Genomic DNA, 16,868 nt, shown 5'->3' with positions numbered 1-16,868 from the left:
GGTGGCTGGGACTGTTGTGGTGGCGGCTGCAGTTGTGGTGTCAGCTGCAGTTGTGGTGGCAGCGGCTGTTGTAGTGTGGGCTGCAGTTGTGGTTACAGGGGAAGTTGTAGTGGCAACTGCTGTTGTAGTGGCAGCCTCGGTCATAAGCGGCTGCAGTTGTGGTGGCATTGGCTGTTGTAGTGTGGGCTGCAGTTGTGGTTACAGGCGAAGTTGTAGTGGCAACTGCTGTTGTAGTACCAGCTGCAGTTGTGGTGGCATTGGCTGTTGTAGTGTGGGCTGCAGTTGTGGTGACATTTGAAGTTGTAGTAGCAGTTGCAGTTGTAGTTGCAGAACCTGTCGTTGATGCGGCTGAAATTGTGGTGGCAGCGGCTGTTGTAGTTTGGGTTGCAATTGTGGTGACAGGGGACGTGGTGGTGTCGGCTGCTTTTGTAGTAGCAGTTGCAGTTTTGGTGGCTAGGGATGTCGTAGTTGCTGCTACAGTTGTGGTGAGAGGGGCTGTAGTTGTGGTGGGAGCATTTGTGGTGGCAGTGGTTGTCGTAGTGGTTATTGCAGTTGTGGTGACTGGGACTGTTGTGGTGGGGGCTGTAGTTGTGCTGTCAGCTGCAGTTGTGGTGGCAGTGGCTGACGTAGTTGCGGCTACAGTTGTGGTGAGAGGGATTTTAGTAGTGGTGGGAGCATTTGTCGTGGTGGCGGCTGCAGTTGAGGTGCCAGCAGGAGTTCTCGAAGTGGTAAATGGAGTTGATGTTTTGGCAGATGCTGTTGTGGTAGCGGCTGCAGTTGTGGTGGCTCGGGGATGTCGTAGTTGCGGCTACAGTTGTGGTGAGAGGGGCTTTAGTAGTGGTGGGAGCAGTTGTGGTGTCAGTGGCTGTTGTATTGGTGATTGCAGTTGTGGTGGCTGGGACTGTTGTGGTGGCGGCTGCAGTTGTGGTGTCAGCTGCAGTTGTGGTGGCAGCGGCTGTTGTAGTGTGGGCTGCAGTTGTGGTTACAGGGGAAGTTGTAGTAGCAGCTGCAGTTGTAGTGGCAGCCTCGGTCATAGGAGCGGCGCTGCAGTTGAGGTGGCATTGGCTGTTGTAGTGTGGGCTGCAGTTGTGGTTACAGGCGAAGTTGTAGTGGCAACTGCTGTTGTAGTACCAGCTGCAGTTGTGGTGGCATTGGCTGTTGTAGTGTGGGCTGCAGTTGTGGTGACATTTGAAGTTGTAGTAGCAGTTGCAGTTGTAGTTGCAGAACCTGTCGTTGATGCGGCTGAAATTGTGGTGGCAGCGGCTGTTGTAGTTTGGGTTGCAATTGTGGTGACAGGGGACGTGGTGGTGTCGGCTGCTTTTGTAGTAGCAGTTGCAGTTTTGGTGGCTAGGGATGTCGTAGTTGCTGCTACAGTTGTGGTGAGAGGGGCTGTAGTTGTGGTGGGAGCATTTGTGGTGGCAGTGGTTGTCGTAGTGGTTATTGCAGTTGTGGTGACTGGGACTGTTGTGGTGGGGGCTGTAGTTGTGCTGTCAGCTGCAGTTGTGGTGGCAGTGGCTGACGTAGTTGCGGCTACAGTTGTGGTGAGAGGGATTTTAGTAGTGGTGGGAGCATTTGTGGTGGTGGTGGCGGCTGCAGTTGAGGTGCCAGCAGGAGTTCTCGAAGTGGTAAATGGAGTTGATGTTTTGGCAGATGCTGTTGTGGTAGCGGCTGCAGTTGTGGTGGCGGGGGCTGTAGGAGTAGCGGCTACAGTTGTGGTGAGAGGGGCTTTAGTAGTGGTGGGAGCAGTTGTGGTGTCAGTGGCTGTTGTATTGGTGATTGCAGTTGTGGTGGCTGGGACTGTTGTGGTGGCGGCTGCAGTTGTGGTGTCAGCTGCAGTTGTGGTGGCAGCGGCTGTTGTAGTGTGGGCTGCAGTTGTGGTTACAGGGGAAGTTGTAGTAGCAGCTGCAGTTGTAGTGGCAGCCTCGGTCATGGAGCGGCTGCAGTTGAGGTGGCATTGGCTGTTGTAGTGTGGGCTGCAGTTGTGGTTACAGGCGAAGTTGTAGTGGCAACTGCTGTTGTAGTACCAGCTGCAGTTGTGGTGGCATTGGCTGTTGTAGTGTGGGCTGCAGTTGTGGTGACATTTGAAGTTGTAGTAGCAGTTGCAGTTGTAGTTGCAGAACCTGTCGTTGATGCGGCTGAAATTGTGGTGGCAGCGGCTGTTGTAGTTTGGGTTGCAATTGTGGTGACAGGGGACGTGGTGGTGTCGGCTGCTTTTGTAGTAGCAGTTGCAGTTTTGGTGGCTAGGGATGTCGTAGTTGCTGCTACAGTTGTGGTGAGAGGGACTGTAGTTGTGGTGGGAGCATTTGTGGTGGCAGTGGTTGTCGTAGTGGTTATTGCAGTTGTCGTGACTGGGACTGTTGTGGTGGGGGCTGTAGTTGTGCTGTCAGCTGCAGTTGTGGTGGCAGTGGCTGACGTAGTTGCGGCTACAGTTGTGGTGAGAGGGATTTTAGTAGTGGTGGGAGCATTTGTCGTGGTGGCGGCTGCAGTTGAGGTGCCAGCAGGAGTTCTCGAAGTGGTAAATGGAGTTGATGTTTTGGCAGATGCTGTTGTGGTAGCGGCTGCAGTTGTGGTGGCCGGGGATGTCGTAGTTGCGGTTACAGTTGTGGTGAGAGGGGCTGTAGTAGTGGTGGGAGCAGTTGTGGTGTCAGTGGCTGTTGTATTGGTGATTGCAGTTGTGGTGGCTGGGACTGTTGTGGTGGCGGCTGCAGTTGTGGTGTCAGCTGCAGTTGTGGTGGCAGCGGCTGTTGTAGTGTGGGCTGCAGTTGTGGTGACAGGGGAAGTTGGAGTAGCAGCTGCAGCTGTAGTGGCAGCCTCGGTCATAGGAGCGGCTGCAGTTGAGGTGGCATTGGCTGTTGTAGTGTGGGCTGCAGTTGTGGTTACAGGCGAAGTTGTAGTGGCAACTGCTGTTGTAGTACCAGCTGCAGTTGTGGTGGCATTGGCTGTTGTAGTGTGGGCTGCAGTTGTGGTGACATTTGAAGTTGTAGTAGCAGTTGCAGTTGTAGTTGCAGAACCTGTCGTTGATGCGGCTGAAATTGTGGTGGCAGCGGCTGTTGTAGTTTGGGTTGCAATTGTGGTGACAGGGGACGTGGTGGTGTCGGCTGCTTTTGTAGTAGCAGTTGCAGTTTTGGTGGCTAGGGATGTCGTAGTTGCTGCTACAGTTGTGGTGAGAGGGGCTGTAGTTGTGGTGGGAGCATTTGTGGTGGCAGTGGTTGTCGTAGTGGTTATTGCAGTTGTGGTGACTGGGACTGTTGTGGTGGGGGCTGTAGTTGTGCTGTCAGCTGCAGTTGTGGTGGCAGTGGCTGACGTAGTTGCGGCTACAGTTGTGGTGAGAGGGATTTTAGTAGTGGTGGGAGCATTTGTCGTGGTGGCGGCTGCAGTTGAGGTGCCAGCAGGAGTTCTCGAAGTGGTAAATGGAGTTGATGTTTTGGCAGATGCTGTTGTGGTAGCGGCTGCAGTTGTGGTTGCCGGGGATGTCGTAGTTGCGGTTACAGTTGTGGTGAGAGGGGCTGTAGTAGTGGTGGGAGCAGTTGTGGTGTCAGTGGCTGTTGTATTGGTGATTGCAGTTGTGGTGGCTGGGACTGTTGTGGTGGCGGCTGCAGTTGTGGTGTCAGCTGCAGTTGTGGTGGCAGCGGCTGTTGTAGTGTGGGCTGCAGTTGTGGTGAGAAAGGTTTTAGTAGTGGTGGGAGCATTTGTGGTGGTGGTGGCAGCTTTAGTTGTGGTGTTAGCGGGAGTTCTCGAAGTGGTAAATGGAGTTGATGTGTTTGCAGATGCTGTTGTGGTTGCGGCTGCAGTTGTGGTGGCTGGGGACGTCGTAGATGAGGCTACAGTTGTGGTGAGAGGGGCTGTAGTAGTGGTGGTAGCAGTTGTGGTGTCAGTGGCTGTTGTATTGGTGATTGCAGTTGTGGTGGCTGGGACTGTTGTGGTGGCAGCTGCAGTTGTGGTGTCAGCTGCAGTTGTGGTGGCAGCGGCTGTTGTAGTGTGGGCTGCAGTTGTGGTGACAGGGAAAGTTGTAGTAGCAGCTGCAGTTGTAGTGGCAGCCTCTGTCGTAGGAGCGGCTGCAGTTGTGGTGGCATTGGCTGTTGTAGTGTGGGCTGCAGTTGTGGTTACAGGCGAAGTTGTAGTGGCAACTGCTGTTGTAGTACCAGCTGCAGTTGTGGTGGCATTGGCTGTTGTAGTGTCGGCTGCAGTTGTGGTGACATTTGAAGTTGTAGTAGCAGTTGCAGTTGTAGTTGCAGAACCTGTCGTTGATGCGGCTGAAATTGTGGTGGCAGCGGCTGTTGTAGTTTGGGTTGCAATTGTGGTGACAGGGGACGTGGTGGTGTCGGCTGCTTTTGTAGTAGCAGTTGCAGTTTTGGTGGCTAGGGATGTCGTAGTTGCTGCTACAGTTGTGGTGAGAGGGGCTGTAGTTGTGGTGGGAGCATTTGTGGTGGCAGTGGTTGTCGTAGTGGTTATTGCAGTTGTGGTTACTGGGACTGTTGTGGTGGGGGCTGTAGTTGTGCTGTCAGCTGCAGTTGTGGTGGCAGTGGCTGACGTAGTTGCGGCTACAGTTGTGGTGAGAGGGATTTTAGTAGTGGTGGGAGCATTTGTGGTGGTGGTGGCGGCTGCAGTTGAGGTGCCAGCAGGAGTTCTCGAAGTGGTAAATGGAGTTGATGTTTTGGCAGATGCTGTTGTGGTAGCGGCTGCAGTTGTGGTGGCCGGGGATGTCGTAGTTGCGGCTACAGTTGTGGTGAGAGGGGCTTTAGTAGTGGTGGAAGCAGTTGTGGTGTCAGTGGCTGTTGTATTGGTGATTGCAGTTGTGGTGGCTGGGACTGTTGTGGTGGCGGCTGCAGTTGTGGTGTCAGCTGCAGTTGTGGTGGCAGCGGCTGTTGTAGTGTGGGCTGCAGTTGTGGTGACAGGGGAAGTTGGAGTAGCAGCTGCAGTTGTAGTGGCAGCCTCGGTCATAGGAGCGGCTGCAGTTGAGGTGGCATTGGCTGTTGTAGTGTGGGCTGCAGTTGTGGTTACAGGCGAAGTTGTAGTGGCAACTGCTGTTGTAGTACCAGCTGCAGTTGTGGTGGCATTGGCTGTTGTAGTGTGGGCTGCAGTTGTGGTGACATTTGAAGTTGTAGTAGCAGTTGCAGTTGTAGTTGCAGAACCTGTCGTTGATTCGGCTGAAATTGTGGTGGCAGCGGCTGTTGTAGTTTGGGTTGCAATTGTGGTGACAGGGGACGTGGTGGTGTCGGCTGCTTTTGTAGTAGCAGTTGCAGTTTTGGTGGCTAGGGATGTCGTAGTTGCTGCTACAGTTGTGGTGAGAGGGGCTGTAGTTGTGGTGGGAGCATTTGTGGTGGCAGTGGTTGTCGTAGTGGTTATTGCAGTTGTGGTGACTGGGACTGTTGTGGTGGGGGCTGTAGTTGTGCTGTCAGCTGCAGTTGTGGTGGCAGTGGCTGACGTAGTTGCGGCTACAGTTGTGGTGAGAGGGATTTTAGTAGTGGTGGGAGCATTTGTGGTGGTGGTGGCGGCTGCAGTTGAGGTGCCAGCAGGAGTTCTCGAAGTGGTAAATGGAGTTGATGTTTTGGCAGATGCTGTTGTGGTAGCGGCTGCAGTTGTGGTGGCCGGGGATGTCGTAGTTGCGGTTACAGTTGTGGTGAGAGGGGCTGTAGTAGTGGTGGGAGCAGTTGTGGTGTCAGAAGCTGTTGTATTGGTGATTGCAGTTGTGGTGGCTGGGACTGTTGTGGTGGCGGCTGCAGTTGTGGTGTCAGCTGCAGTTGTGGTGGCAGCGGCTGTTGTAGTGTGGGCTGCAGTTGTGGTGACAGGGGAAGTTGGAGTAGTAGCTGCAGTTGTAGTGGCAGCCTCGGTCGTAGGAGCGGCAGCAGTTGAGGTGGCATTGGCTGTTGTAGTGTGGGCTGCAGTTGTGGTTACAGGCGAAGTTGTAGTGGCAACTGCTGTTGTAGTACCAGCTGCAGTTGTGGTGGCATTAGCTGTTGTAGTGTGGGCTGCAGTTGTGGTGACAGGGGAAATTGTAGTGGCAACTGCTGTTGTAGTACCAGCTGCAGTTGTGGTGGCATTGGCTGTTGTAGTGTGGACTGCAGTTGTGGTTACAGGGGAAGTTGTAGTGCCAACTGCTGTTGTAGGACCAGCTGCAGTTGTGGTGGCATTGGCTGTTGTAGTGTGGGCTGCAGTTGTGGTTACAGGGGAAGTTGTAGTGCCAACTGCTGTTGTAGTACCAGCTGCAGTTGTGGTGGCATTGGCTGTTGTAGTGTGGGCTGCAGTTGTGGTGACAGGGGAAGTTGTAGTGGCAACTGCTGTTGTAGTACCAGCTGCAGTTGTGGTGGCATTGGCTGTTGTAGTGTGGACTGCAGTTGTGGTTACAGGGGAAGTTGTAGTGCCAACTGCTGTTGTAGTACCAGCTGCAGTTGTGGTGGCATTGGCTTCTGTAGTGTGGGCTGCAGTTGTGGTGACATTTGAAGTTGTAGTAGCAGCTGCAATTGTAGTTGCAGAACCTGTCATTGATGTGGCTGCAATTGTGGTGGCAGTGGCTGTTGTAGTGTGGGCTGCAGTTGTGGTGACAGGGAAAGTTGTAGTAGCAGCTGCAGTTGTAGTGGCAGCTTCTGTCGTAGGAGCGGCTGCAGTTGTGGTGGCATTGGCTGTTGTAGTGTGGGCTGCAGTTGTGGTTACAGGTGAAGTTGTAGTGGCAACTGCTGTTGTAGTACCAGCTGCAGTTGTGGTGGCATTGGCTGTTGTAGTGTGGGCTGCGGTTGTGGTTACAGAGGAAGTTGTAGTGGCAACTGCTGTTGTAGTACCAGCTGCAGTTGTGGTGGCATTGGCTGTTGTAGTGTGGGCTGCAGTTGTGGTGACATTTGAAGTTGTAGTAGCAGTTGCAGTTGTAGTTGCAGAACCTGTCGTTGATGCGGCTGAAATTGTGGTGGCAGCGGCTGTTGTAGTTTGGGTTGCAATTGTGGTGACAGGGGACGTGGTGGTGTCGGCTGCTTTTGTAGTAGCAGTTGCAGTTTTGGTGGCTAGGGATGTCTTAGTTGCTGCTACAGTTGTGGTGAGAGGGGCTGTGGTTGTGGTGGGAGCATTTGTGGTGGCAGTGGTTGTCGTAGTGGTTATTGCAGTTGTGGTTACTGGGACTGTTGTGGTGGGGGCTGTAGTTGTGCTGTCAGCTGCAGTTGTGGTGGCAGTGGCTGACGTAGTTGCGGCTACAGTTGTGGTGAGAGGGATTTTAGTAGTGGTGGGAGCATTTGTGGTGGTGGTGGCGGCTGCAGTTGAGGTGCCAGCAGGAGTTCTCGAAGTGGTAAATGGAGTTGATGTTTTGGCAGATGCTGTTGTGGTAGCGGCTGCAGTTGTGGTGGCCGGGGATGTCGTAGTTGCGGTTACAGTTGTGGTGAGAGGGGCTGTAGTAGTGGTGGGAGCAGTTGTGGTGTCAGTGGCTGTTGTATTGGTGATTGCAGTTGTGGTGGCTGGGACTGTTGTGGTGGCGGCTGCAGTTGTGGTGTCAGCTGCAGTTGTGGTGGCAGCGGCTGTTGTAGTGTGGGCTGCAGTTGTGGTAACAGGGGAAGTTGGAGTAGCAGCTGCAGTTGTGGTGGCAGCCTCGGTCATAGGAGCGGCTGCAGTTGAGGTGGCATTGGCTGTTGTAGTGTGGGCTGCAGTTGTGGTTACAGGCGAAGTTGTAGTGGCAACTGCTGTTGTAGTACCAGCTGCAGTTGTGGTGGCATTGGCTGTTGTAGTGTCGGCTGCAGTTGTGGTGACATTTGAAGTTGTAGTAGCAGTTGCAGTTGTAGTTGCAGAACCTGTCGTTGATGCGGCTGAAATTGTGGTGGCAGCGGCTGTTGTAGTTTGGGTTGCAATTGTGGTGACAGGGGACGTGGTGGTGTCGGCTGCTTTTGTAGTAGCAGTTGCAGTTTTGGTGGCTAGGGATGTCGTAGTTGCTGCTACAGTTGTGGTGAGAGGGGCTGTAGTTGTGGTGGGAGCATTTGTGGTGGCAGTGGTTGTCGTAGTGGTTATTGCAGTTGTGGTGACTGGGACTGTTGTGGTGGGGGCTGTAGTTGTGCTGTCAGCTGCAGTTGTGGTGGCAGTGGCTGACGTAGTTGCGGCTACAGTTGTGGTGAGAGGGATTTTAGTAGTGGTGGGAGCATTTGTCGTGGTGGCGGCTGCAGTTGAGGTGCCAGCAGGAGTTCTCGAAGTGGTAAATGGAGTTGATGTTTTGGCAGATGCTGTTGTGGTAGCGGCTGCAGTTGTGGTTGCCGGGGATGTCGTAGTTGCGGTTACAGTTGTGGTGAGAGGGGCTGTAGTAGTGGTGGGAGCAGTTGTGGTGTCAGTGGCTGTTGTATTGGTGATTGCAGTTGTGGTGGCTGGGACTGTTGTGGTGGTGGCTGCAGTTGTGGTGTCAGCTGCAGTTGTGGTGGCAGCGGCTGTTGTAGTGTGGGCTGCAGTTGTGGTGACAGGGAAAGTTGTAGTAGCAGCTGCAGTTGTAGTGGCAGCCTCTGTCGTAGGAGCGGCTGCAGTTGTGGTGGCATTGGCTGTTGTAGTGTGGGCTGCAGTTGTGGTTACAGGCGAAGTTGTAGTGGCAACTGCTGTTGTAGTACCAGCTGCAGTTGTGGTGGCATTGGCTGTTGTAGTGTGGGCTGCGGTTGTGGTTACAGAGGAAGTTGTAGTGGCAACTGCTGTTGTAGTACCAGCTGCAGTTGTGGTGGCATTGGCTGTTGTAGTGTGGGCTGCAGTTGTGGTGACATTTGAAGTTGTAGTAGCAGTTGCAGTTGTAGTTGCAGAACCTGTCGTTGATGCGGCTGAAATTGTGGTGGCAGCGGCTGTTGTAGTTTGGGTTGCAATTGTGGTGACAGGGGACGTGGTGGTGTCGGCTGCTTTTGTAGTAGCAGTTGCAGTTTTGGTGGCTAGGGATGTCGTAGTTGCTGCTACAGTTGTGGTGAGAGGGGCTGTAGTTGTGGTGGGAGCATTTGTGGTGGCTGTGGTTGTTGTAGTGGTTATTGCAGTTGTGGTTACTGGGACTGTTGTGGTGGGGGCTGTAGTTGTGCTGTCAGCTGCAGTTGTGGTGGCAGTGGCTGACGTAGTTGCGGCTACAGTTGTGGTGAGAGGGATTTTAGTAGTGGTGGGAGCATTTGTGGTGGTGGTGGCGGCTGCAGTTGAGGTGCCAGCAGGAGTTCTCGAAGTGGTAAATGGAGTTGATGTGTTGGCAGATGCTATTGTGGTATCGGCTGCAGTTGTGGTGGCTGGGGATGTCTCAGTTGCGGTTACAGTTGTGGTGAGAGGGGCTGTAGTAGTGCTGGGAGCAGTTGTGGTATCAATGGCTGTTGTATTGGTGATTGCAGTTGTGGTGGCTGGGACTGTTGTTGTGGCGGCTGCAGTTGTGGTGTCAGCTGCAGTTGAGGTGGCAGCGGCTGTTGTAGTGTGGGCTGCAGTTGTGGTGACAGGGGAAGTTGTAGTAGCAGCTGCAGTTGTAGTTGCAGCCTCTTTCGTAGGAGCGGCTGCAGTTGTGGTGGCATTAGCTGTTGTAGTATGTGCTGCAGTTGTGGTGACAGGGGAATTTGTAGTGGCAACTGCTGTTGTAGTAACAGCTGCAGTTGTGGTGGCATTGGCTGTTGTAGTGTGGACTGCAGTTGTGGTTACAGGGGAAGTTGTAGTGCCAACTGCTGTTGTAGTACCAGCTGCAGTTGTGGTGGCATTGGCTTCTGTAGTGTGGGCTGCAGTTGTGGTGACATTTGAAGTTGTAGTAGCAGCTGCAATTGTAGTTGCAGAACCTGTCATTGATGTGGCTGCAATTGTGGTGGCAGTGGCTGTTGTAGTGTGGGTTGCAATTGTGGTGACAGGGGACTTGGTGGTGTCGGCTGCTTTTGTAGTATCGGCTGCTGTTGTGGTGGCATTGGCTGATGTAGTTGCGGCTACAGTTGTGTTGAGAGGGATTTTAGTAGTGGTGGGAGCCTTTGTGGTGGTGGTGGCGGCTGCAGTTGAGGTTTCAGCAGTAGTTCTCGAAGTGGTAAATGGAGTTGATGTGTTGGCAGATGCTATTGTGGTAGCTGCTTCAGTTGTGGTGGCTGGGGATGTGGTAGTTGTGGTTACAGTTGTGGTGAGAGGGGCTGTAGTAGTGGTGGGAGCAGTTGTGGTGCCAGTGGCTGTTGTATTGGTGATTGCAGTTGTGGTGGCTGGGACTGTTGTTGTGGCGGCTGCAGTTGTGGTGTCAGCTGCAGTTGTGGTGGCAGCGGCTGTTGTATTGTGGGCTGCAGTTGTGGTGACAGGGGAAGTTGTAGTAGCAGCTGCAGTTGTAGTTGCAGCCTCTTTCGTAGGAGCGGCTGCAGTTGTGTTGGCATTAGCTGTTGTAGTGTGGGCTGCAGTTGTGGTGACAGGGGAATTTGTAGTGGCAACTGCTGTTGTAGTACCAGCTGCAGTTGTGGTGGCATTGGCTTCTGTAGTGTGGGCTGCAGTTGTGGTGACATTTAAAGTTGTAGTAGCAGCTGCAATTGTAGTTGCAAAACCTGTCATTGATGTGGCTGCAATTGTGGTGGCAGTGGCTGTTGTAGTGTGGGTTGCAATTGTGGTGACAGGGGACTTGGTGGTGTCGGCTGCTTTTGTAGTATTGGCTGCAGTTGTGGTGGCAGTGGCTGACGTAGTTGCGGCTACAGTTGTGGTGAGAGGGATTTTAGTAGTGGTGGGAGCATTTGTGGTGGTGGTGGCAGCTTTAGTTGTGGTGTTAGCGGGAGTTCTCGAAGTGGTAAATGGAGTTGATGTGTTTGCAGATGCTGTTGTGGTTGCGGCTGCAGTTGTGGTGGCTGGGGATGTCGTAGATATGGCTACAGTTATGGTGAGAGGGGCTGTAGTAGTGGTGGTAGCAGTTGTGGTGTCAGTGGCTGTGGTATTGGTGATTGCAGTTGTGGTGGCTGGGACTGTTGTGGTGGCAGCTGCAGTTGTGGTGTCAGCTGCAGTTGTGGTGGCATTGGCTGTTGTAGTGTGGGCTGCAGTTGATTTAAAAGGGGAGGTTGTAGGAGCAGCTGAAGTTGTAGTGGCAGCCTCTGTCGAAGGAGCGGCTGCAGTTGTGGTGAGAGCGATTTTAGTAGTGGTGGGAGCATTTGTGGTTGTGGTGGCGGCTGCAGTTGTGGTGCCAGCGGGAGTTCTCGAAGTGGTAAATGGAGTTGATGTTTTTGCAGATGCTGTTGTGGTAGCGGCTGCAGTTGTGGTGGCTGGGGATGTCGTAGTTGCGGTTACAGTTGTGGTGAGAGGGGCTGTAGTTGTGGTGGGGGCCTTTGTGGTGGCAGTGGTTGTCATAGTGGTTATTGCAGTTGTGGTGAATGGGACTGTTGTGGTGGGGGCTGTAGTTGTGCTGTCAGCTGCAGTTGTGGTGGCAGTGGCTGACGTAGTTGCGGCTACAGTTGTGGTAAGAGGGATATTAGTAGTGGTGGGAGCATTTGTGGTGGTGGTGGTGGCAGCTTTAGTTGTGGTGCCAGCAGGACTTCTCGAAGTGGTAAATTGAGTTAATGTGTTGGTTGATGCTATTGTGGAAGCTGCTTCAGTTGTGGTGGCTGGGGATGTGGTAGTTGCGGTTACAGTTGTGGTGAAAGGGGCTGTAGTAGTGGTGGGAGCAGTTGTGGTGTCAGTGGCTGTTGTATTGGTGTTTGCAGTTGTGGTGTCTGGGACTGTTGTTGTGGCAGCTGCAGTTGTGGTGTCAGCTGCAGTTGTGGTGGCAGCGGCTGTTGTAGTGTGGGCTGCAGTTGTGGTGACAGGGGAAGTTGTGGTAGCAGTTGCAGTTGTAGTATTACCCTCTGTCATAAGAGCGGCTGCAGTTGTGGTGGCATTAGCTGTTGTAGTGTGGGCTGCAGTTGTGGTTACAGGGGAAGTTGTAGTGGCAACTGCTGTTGTAGGACCAGCTGCAGTTGTGGTGGCATTGGCTGTTGTAGTGTGGGCTGCAGTTGTGGTTACAGGGGAAGTTGTAGTGCCAACTGCTGTTGTAGTACCAGCTGCAGTTGTGGTGGCATTGGCTTCTGTAGTGTGGGATGCAGTTGTGGTGACATTTGAAGTTGTAGTAGCAGCTGCAGTTGTAGTTGCAGAACCTGTCATTGATGTGGCTGCAATTGTGGTGGCAGTGGCTGTTGTAGTGTGGGTTGCAATTGTGGTGACAGGGGACTTGGTGGTGTCGGCTGCTTTTGTAGTATCGGCTGCAGTTGTGGTGGCAGTGGCTGACGTAGTTGCGGCTACAGTTGTGGTGAGAGGGATTTTAGTAGTGGTGGGAGCATTTGTGGTGGTGGTGGCAGCTTTAGTTGTGGTGTTAGCGGGAGTTCTCGAAGTGGTAAATGGAGTTGATGTGTTTGCAGATGCTGTTGTGGTTGCGGCTGCAGTTGTGGTGGCTGGGGATGTCGTAGATGTGGCTACAGTTGTGGTGAGAGGGGCTGTAGTAGTGGTGGTAGCAGTTGTGGTGTCAGTGGCTGTTGTATTGGTGATTGCAGTTGTGGTGGCTGGGACTGTTGTGGTGGCAGCTGCAGTTGTGGTGTCAGCGGCTGTTGTAGTGTGGGCTGCAGTTGTGGTGACAGGGGAAGTTGGAGTAGCAGCTGCAGTTGTAGTGGCAGCCTCTGTCGTAGGAGCGGCTGCAGTTGTGGTGGCATTGGCTGTTGTAGTGTGGGCTGCTGTTGTGGTTACAGGGGAAGTTGTAGTGGCAACTGCTGTTGTAGTACCAGCTGCAGTTGTGGTGGCATTGGCTGTTGTAGTGTGGGCTGCAGTTGTGGTGACAATTGAAGTTGTTGTTGCAGTTGTAGTTGCAGAACCTGTCGTAGATGCGGCTGCAATTGTGGTGGCAGCGGCTGTTGTAGTGTGGGTTGCAGTTGTGGTGACAGGGGACGTGGTGGTGTCGGCTGCTTTTGTAGTAGCAGTTGCAGTTTTGGTGGCTAGGGATGTCGTATTTGCTGCTACAGTTATGGGTAGAGGGGCTGTAGTTGTGGTGGGAGCATTTGTGGTGGCAGTGGTTGTCGTAGTGGTTATTGCAGTTGTGGTGACTGGGACTGTTGTGGTGGGGGCTGTAGTTGTACTGTCAGCTGCAGTTGTGGTGGCAGTGGCTGACGTAGTTGCGGCTACAGTTGTGGTGAGAGGGATTTTAGTAGTGGTGGGAGCATTTGTGGTTGTGGTGGCGGCTGCAGTTGTGGTGCCAGCGGGAGTTCTCGAAGTGGTAAATGGAGTTGATGTTTTTGCAGATGCTGTTGTGGTAGCGGCTGCAGTTGTGGTGGCTGGGGATGTCGTAGTTGCGGTTACAGTTGTGGTGAGAGGGGCTGTAGTTGTGGTGGGGGCCTTTGTGTTGGCAGTGGTTGTCATAGTGGTTATTGCAGTTGTGGTGAATGGGACTGTTGTGGTGGGGGCTGTAGTTGTGCTGTCAGCTGCAGTTGTGGTGGCAGTGGCTGACGTAGTTGCGGCTACAGTTGTGGTAAGAGGGATTTCAGTAGTGGTGGGAGCATTTGTGGTGGTGGTGGTGGTGGCAGCTTTAGTTGTGGTGCCAGCGGGACTTCTCGAAGTGGTAAATGGAGTTAATGTGTTGGCAGATGCTATTGTGGTAGCTGCTTCAGTTGTGGTGGCTGGGGATGTGGTAGTTGCGGTTACAGTTGTGGTGAGAGGGGCTGTAGTAGTGGTGGGAGCAGTTGTGGTGTCAGTGGCTGTTGCATTGGTGATTGCAGTTGTGGTGTCTGGGACTGTTGTTGTGGCGGCTGCAGTTGTGGTGTCAACTGCAGTTGTGGTGGCAGCGGATGTTGTAGTGTGGGCTGCAGTTGTGGTGACAGGGGAAGTTATGGTAGCAGTTGCAGTTGTAGTATTAGCCTCTGTCGTAAGAGCGGCTGCAGTTGTGGTGGCATTAGCTTTTGTAGTTTGGGCTGCAGTTGTGGTTACAGGGGAAGTTGTAGTGGCAACTGCTGTTGTAGGACCAGCTGCAGTTGTGGTGGCATTGGCTGTTGTAGTGTGGGCTGCGGTTGTGGTTACAGGGGAAGTTGTATTGGCAACTGCTGTTGTAGTACCAGCTGCAGTTGTGGTGGCATTGGCTGTTGTAGTGTGGGCTGCGGTTGTGGTTACAGGGGAAGTTGTAGTGGCAACTGCTGTTGTAGTACCATCTGCAGTTGTGGTGGCATTGGCTGTTGTAGTGTGGGCTGCAGTTGTGGTGACATTTGAAGTTGTAGTAGCAGCTGAAATTGTGGTGGCAGCGGCTGTTGTGGTGTACGCTGCAGTTGTAGTTACAGGGGAAGTTGTAGTAGCAGCTGCAGTTGTAGTGGCAGCCTCTGTCGAAGGAGCGACTGCAGTTGTGGTGGCATTGGCTGTTGTCGTGTGGGCTGCAGTTGTGGTTACAGGGGAAGTTGTAGTGGCAAATGCTGTTGTAGTACCAGCTGCAGTTGTGGTGACATTGGCTGTTTTAGTATGGGCTGCAGTTGTGGTTACAGGGGAAGTTGTAGTGGAAACTGCTGTAGTAGTACCAGCTGCAGTTGTCGTGTCATTTGAAGTTGTAGTAGCAGTTGCAGTTGTAGTTGCAGAACCTGTCGTAGATGCGGCTGCAATTGTGGTGGCAGCGGCTGTTGTAGTGTGGGTTGCAGTTGGGGTTACATGGGATGTGGTGGTGTCGGCTGCTTTTGTAGTAGCAGTTGCAGTTTTGGTGGCTTGGGATGTCATAGTTGCTGCTACAGTTGTGATGAGAGGGGCTGTAGTTGTGGTGGGGGCCTTTGTGGTGGCAGTGGTTGTCGTAGTGGTTATTGCAGTTGTGGTGACTGGGACTGTTGTGGTGGCGGCTGCAGTTGTGTTGGCAGCGGCTGTTGTAGAGTGGGCAGCAGTTGTGGTGACAGGGAAAGTTGTAGTAGCAGCTGCAGTTGTAGTGGCAGCTGCAGATGTGGTGGCATTGGCTGTTGTGGTGTGGACTGCAGTTGTGGTTACAGGGGAAGTTGTAGTGGCAACTGCTGTTGTAGTACCAGCTGCAGTTGTGGTGTCATTGGCTGTTGTAGTGTGGGCTGTAGTTATGGTGACATTCGAAGTTGTAGTAGCAGTTGCAGTTGTTGTTGCAGAACCTGTCGTAGATGCGGCTGCAGTTGTGTTGGCAGTGGCTGACGTAGTTGCGGCTACAGTTGTGGTGAGAGGGATTTTAGTAGTGGTGGGAGCATTTGTGTTGGTGGTGGCGGCTGCAGTTGTGGTGCCAGCGGGAGTTCTCGAAGTGGTAAATGAAGTTGATGTGCTTGCTGATGCTGTTGTGGTAGCGGCTGCAGTTGTGGTGGCTGGGGATGTCGTAGTTGCGGTTACAGTTGTGGTGAGAGGGGCTGTAGTAGTGGTGGTAGCAGTTGTGGTGTCAGTGGCAGTTGTATTGGTGATTGCAGTTGTGGTGGCTGGGACTGTTGTGGTGGCGGCTGCAGTTGTGGTGTCAGCTGCAGTTGTGTTAGCAGTGGCTGCAGTTGTGTGGGCTGCAGTTGTGGTGACAGGGGAAGTTGTAGTAGCAGCTGCAGTTGTAGTGGCAGCTGCAGGTGTGGTGGCATTTGCTGTTGTAGTAGCAGTTGCAGAACCTGTCGTAGATGCGGCTGCAATTGTGGTGGCAGCGGCTGTTGTAGTATGGGTTGCAGTTGTGCTGACTGGGACTGTTGTGGTGGCGGCTGTAGTTGTGCTGCCAGCTGCAGTTGTGGTGGCAGTGGCTGACGTAGTTGCGGCTACTGTTGTGGTGAGAGGGATTTTAGGAGTGGTGGGAGCATTTGTGGTGGTGGTGGCGGCTGCAGTTGTAGTTTTAATAGCTGTTGTTGGAGTAGCTGCTGCAGTTGTGGTGTCAGCAGTTGTGGTAGCAGTGGCTGCTGTAGTAGTGGCAGATGCTGTCGTGGTAGCATCTGAAATTGTTGTGGCACGAGGTGTCGTAGTATCGACTGTAGTTGTGGTGGTAGGGGCTGTTGTAGTAGCAGCAGCAGTTGTGGTGACTGGGGTTGTCGTGGTGGCGGTTGCTGTTGAAGTGTCACGGACTTTTGTGGTGGCTGTTGCAGTTGTGGTGGCAGCTGCAGTTGTGGTGGCAGCGGCGGTTGTGGTGGCAGCGGCGGTTGTAGTGTGGGTTGCAGTTGTGGTGGAAGGGGAAGTTGTTGTGGCGGCTGCTGTTGTGGTAGCAGCTGCAGTTGTGGTGGCAGTGGCTGTTATAGTGTGGGCTGCAGTTTTGGTGACAGGGGAAGTTGTAGTAGCATTTGCAGTTGTAGTGGCAACTGCAGTTGTGGTTCTGGCAGCTGTTGTTGGAGTAGCTGCTGCAGCTATTGCTGTTGTTGTGTCTGTGACTGTTGTGGTAGCTGCTGCAGTTGTGGTGGCAGCAGTTGTGGTGGCAGTGGCTGTCGTAGTGGCTGTTGCTGTTATGGTGGCAGTGACTGTTGTGGTAGCTGCTGCAGTTGTGGTGTCAGCTACAGTTGTTGTGGCAGCGGCTGTTGTAGTGTGGGCTACAGTTGTTGTGACAGGGGTAATAGCGTCAGTTGTAGTGGAATGAGTTGTTGTATCGGAAGTTGTAGTGGCTGGAGTGTTTGATTCTTTACAAGGAATAAAAGGTCCAGTAGGAATGTATGGGAAGCCCCACAAGTCAAATTCTCCCAGTTCTGTTGTGGTGGCAGCGGCTACTGTTTTGGTACTTGCAGTTGTTGTAGTGGCAGTCGTTGTGGCTGGAGTTTTGTTTGTAGCAGTAGTTTTAGGGACTGCAATGGTTGATTCTATACAAGGAATTGAAGGTCCAGTAGGAATGTGTGGGAAGCCCCACAAGTCAAATCCTGTTGGGGTGGATGCTGCAGATGATGAAGGAGTGGTGCTGGTCTGATCTATCATATAGGGTGCAGTGGGAATATTTGGGAAGCTCCCAAAATCCCCAAAGGGTTCTTCTACATTACTTGAGTCGAAAGTTTGAGGGGAACAGGATACCCTGGTGGTGGACA

The 16,868-nt window shown here is 53.1% G+C and overlaps 1 protein-coding gene across 1 annotated transcript in view; it reads right to left on the bottom strand.

The window, feature by feature from the left end:
* Positions 1-12,363, bottom strand: part of LOC123726594 (integumentary mucin C.1-like) — a gene marked incomplete at its 5' end in the record, with an annotated part of 44,019 nt that extends 31,656 nt beyond the window's left edge. Inside the window, one exon of the mRNA XM_045693698.1 lies at positions 12,298-12,363. Coding sequence (XP_045549654.1) covers positions 12,298-12,363 — 66 coding nt within the window. The remainder of the gene's footprint in view (positions 1-12,297) is intronic.
* Between the last annotated feature and the right edge of the window lie 4,505 nt (positions 12,364-16,868).

The sequence above is a fragment of the Salmo salar genome, chromosome ssa14, assembly GCF_905237065.1.
Source record: "Salmo salar chromosome ssa14, Ssal_v3.1, whole genome shotgun sequence".
Lineage (NCBI taxonomy): Eukaryota > Metazoa > Chordata > Actinopteri > Salmoniformes > Salmonidae > Salmo > Salmo salar.
Note: the sequence above shows the minus strand (reverse complement) of the source record. Positions and strands in the feature narration are given on the sequence as shown.